At 44.4% G+C, this 3,873-nt stretch overlaps 1 protein-coding gene across 1 annotated transcript; it reads left to right on the forward strand.

Moving 5' to 3' along the window:
• On the forward strand, positions 329 to 2,684 carry LOC107638367 (D-3-phosphoglycerate dehydrogenase 2, chloroplastic). Its single transcript, XM_016341606.2, has one exon. The coding sequence runs from the start codon at positions 471 to 473 to the stop codon at positions 2,364 to 2,366; it is 1,896 nt and encodes a 631-aa protein (XP_016197092.1). The 5' UTR covers positions 329 to 470; the 3' UTR covers positions 2,367 to 2,684.

Raw genomic sequence — 3,873 nt, forward strand, 5'->3', positions numbered from 1 at the left:
TTAATTATGAGCAATGCTAGGGCCAGCAACATTTGTGATTGGTAGCCATCAACTAGTCATCAATGATAATTTGATGGTGTAAAATTGGTGTGAGATATCATCCAATGGCTCACATTTTTTGCTGGTTACATGCTGGCCAAAATGTAATAAAATTGCTGGCCCCTAGACTTTTCCATTAATTATAATGTACGAATAATATTTTTAAATTCTCATACATGTCATCAAAGAATGAAGTAGCTAGTGATGAATATGGCACAGAAATTATTTGTAGAACCCAAAATAATAAGATTAGCAGATGCCACCAACCACCGTTACAAAATATATATGTACTCTTGTGCCCTGTAAATTGCAGAGTTACATGCACAATTAAATCCACAAAGCAAAGTTGCAGTCAATTTAAATTAAGACTTGGAACAAGCAGACATACACACACACACACACACAACCGAGTGAGTGACACAAAAGCATCCATGGCCATGGCATCTTCTTCTGCTTCATCTGCATGTACCAAACACATTTTCCCCTCCACCCTCACTTCCTCTTCGTCCTCCTCCACCACCTCTCTTCTCTCATTCCGCGACACCACCATCTCCATACCCAAGCTACTTTCCCACTCCAAGCACCACCAACGCTTCTACTTTGCGGTCAACAACGCCGTCAAAACCACCGTTGACACCACACTACCCTCCTCTGTATCCACCACCACCAACCCCAATGACTCTGTCGTGGCCGCAAAACCCACCATCCTGGTGTCCGAGAAGCTGGGAAGCGCGGGAATCGAGGTGCTCCGCGCATTCGGACACGTGGAATGCGCCTACGACCTCTCTCCGGAGGATCTGTGCAAGAAGATCTCAAGCTGCGACGCTCTCATCGTGAGGAGCGGCACCAAGGTGACGCGGCAAGTGTTGGAGGCCGCAAAGGGAAGGTTGAAGGTTGTTGGAAGAGCCGGCGTGGGCATTGACAACGTGGATCTGCAAGCTGCCACCGAGTTCGGTTGCCTGGTTGTGAATGCTCCGACTGCCAACACGATCGCCGCCGCGGAGCATGGCATCGCTCTCCTGGCCGGCATGGCCAGAAACGTTGCTCAGGCGGATGCCTCGATGAAAGCCGGAAAATGGGAAAGAAGCAAGTATGTGGGAGTGTCACTGGTGGGGAAGACATTGGCGGTGATGGGATTCGGAAAAGTTGGATCTGAGGTGGCAAGGCGGGCAAAGGGGTTGGGAATGAACGTGATTGCACACGACCCCTACGCTCCTGCAGACAGAGCCCGTGCTGTTGGTGTGGAACTTGTGTCCTTCGATCAGGCAATTTCCACCGCTGATTTCATCTCCCTTCACATGCCCCTCACTCCCGCCACCAACAAGATCTTCGACGACCACACCTTCTCTCGGATGAAGAAGGGCGTCCGTATAGTCAACGTCGCCAGAGGAGGTGTTATTGACGAGGACGCACTCGTTAAGGCCCTTGATGACGGAATTGTGGCTCAGGCAGCCCTTGATGTGTTCACGGAGGAGCCCCCGGCAAAAGACAGCAAGCTGGTTCAACACCGCAACGTGACTGTGACCCCTCATCTTGGAGCTAGCACTAAAGAGGCTCAGGAGGGTGTTGCTATTGAGATTGCGGAGGCTGTGGTTGGTGCCTTGAAGGGCGAGCTGTCGTCAACCGCTGTGAATGCTCCCATGGTACCCCCTGAGATAGTCTCAGAACTGGCTCCCTATGTGGTGCTAGCGGAGAAGCTGGGGAGGCTAGCCGTACAATTGGTTTCGGGGGGGAAAGGAATCCAGTCCGTGAAGGTGGTGTACACAACAGGCAGGGACCCTGATGACCTGGACACCAGGCTCCTCCGAGCCATGATCACTAAGGGAATCATCGAGCCAATCTCAGATGCCATTGTAAACCTTGTGAATGCCGATTTCACGGCCAAGCAGAAAGGGCTTCGCCTCAGCGAGGAGAGAGTGGTGGTGGACTCATCCCCTGATCTGCCCGTTCACTCCATCCAGGTGCAGGTGTCCAACGTGGAGTCCAAATTCGCCAGCGCTGTGCTGGATGGTGGCCAGATCAGCATCGAAGGGAAGGTCAAGTACGGTGTGCCGCACCTCACCACCGTTGGATCCTTTGCCGTCGATGTCAGCCTTGAAGGGAACCTCATCTTGTGCAGGCAGGTGGACCAGCCCGGGATGATCGGCCGCGTCGGCAACATATTGGGGGACGAGAATGTGAATGTCAGCTTCATGAGTGTGGGAAGGACTTCCAGGAGGAGGAAGGCCATCATGGCCATTGGTGTCGATGAGGAGCCTAACAAGGACACTCTTCACAAGATTGGTGCTGTTCCTGCTATTGAAGAGTTTGTCTTCCTCAACCTCTAGCAATGCAATTTCCTCAACTATTTTTCTTCGTTCACAAAATTATATTCGTCAATATAATGTATTGGATATGATTGAGAATAAAACTAGCACATACACCTAGCTAGTAGCTTGCAATTTTATCATGCTCTGCCTCTCTCCACAAGTGTTTTTTACTTGTCTTTATAGCTTTACATTTATGTCTTATGTTGATTATGGAGGCAGCAGCTTGTTGATACTCCAAGCATTGCTATAAATCTGTACACAAGTTTAACGTTCAACCATAAATGTTAGGTGAGATTCATAATATATTCGTACATGTCAGATTATGTATTAAATTTAGATTTGTGTGAAAATTTTTCATTATAAAATGGTTCATATTTTGATTTTTTGTGCTAATAATGTGCTTCCTTTGTCCATTCTCAAGTGTCATTTTTAGGGGTTAAGAGGTAATATACTATCTACCAATGTTTGTATCTACAATAAGGTCCAAATAAATAATGCCGAAACAGATTACACATACAATGTTTATACGCGGCGATGGGTTGTGATTGTGAAGTCCCTTCTCAGTTCCTAATCCTATCCTATGCAGAAAATTTAAAGCTATTATAAGTTATAACATAACAATCCAAGAAACATAATAGTACTAAGGTTCAGTCCTATCAATTCCTAATTACAAATTTCACGCAATAACGATTCTCGAAAATTTTCTATAGTAGCCTGTTATCCCAATAGTAATATAAACTGTATTCGAGCCAGTAGCAGACAAACTCTATAGATGCTCACGTAAACATAATCAGTACACAAAGATGTTGGATTTTGGGGAATGCGAATCGATGCAATGTTGCACATTTTCAACTTATCCCAAGTTAGTTATGTTCCATGTGTAAACAAAGCAGAAATATTCAATCAGCTGAGGAAATTGCTCAGTCACTAACTCACTCTGGACGGACCTAATTTCAAGATTCTACTCCATTTTTAATTTGAGTAGTGCACCAAAGAGGCTCTCGTAAAAAAAATACTAAAAATACATAGCATTTTACAATAGAAAGTGTATCTTCCTTTCGAATTTGATGCTAGTTATGATGATGTTGATAAAGCAACGTTGCACATTGTTGTTATTTGGTTGGATAAAAAATTCAACGTCAACTTTTAAGTAAGAGAATGGATAATCGCCTGTTTTAGACTTTTCTTTTCATATACTAAAAATGCATAATATCCCTCCTCCCTTTTGTTTCTCTTTCACATTGCAAAATATATACAAACTAAATTTGTTTGAGTTCTGAGAATATTTAAATATAAAAATATTTCATGAAAAATACATTTTATTTGCTTTAAAAAACACCTAGTCGGGAAAAGGGAAGTGCATAGAGTAGCAATTAAAGAGAGAGGCAAGGTGGTTTACTTCGTTTCTTGGTTTCTTTTTTCTTTGCTTAGAATTTGGTAGAATACATAATAACTAGATTAGATTAGGTTAGGGTTTCTCTCTCTCTCCTTTCTCTCTCTCTCTCTCTCTGAATCTCATCGTAGC

Source organism: Arachis ipaensis, chromosome B04 (genome assembly GCF_000816755.2).
Source record: "Arachis ipaensis cultivar K30076 chromosome B04, Araip1.1, whole genome shotgun sequence".
Taxonomy (NCBI): Eukaryota; Viridiplantae; Streptophyta; class Magnoliopsida; order Fabales; family Fabaceae; genus Arachis; species Arachis ipaensis.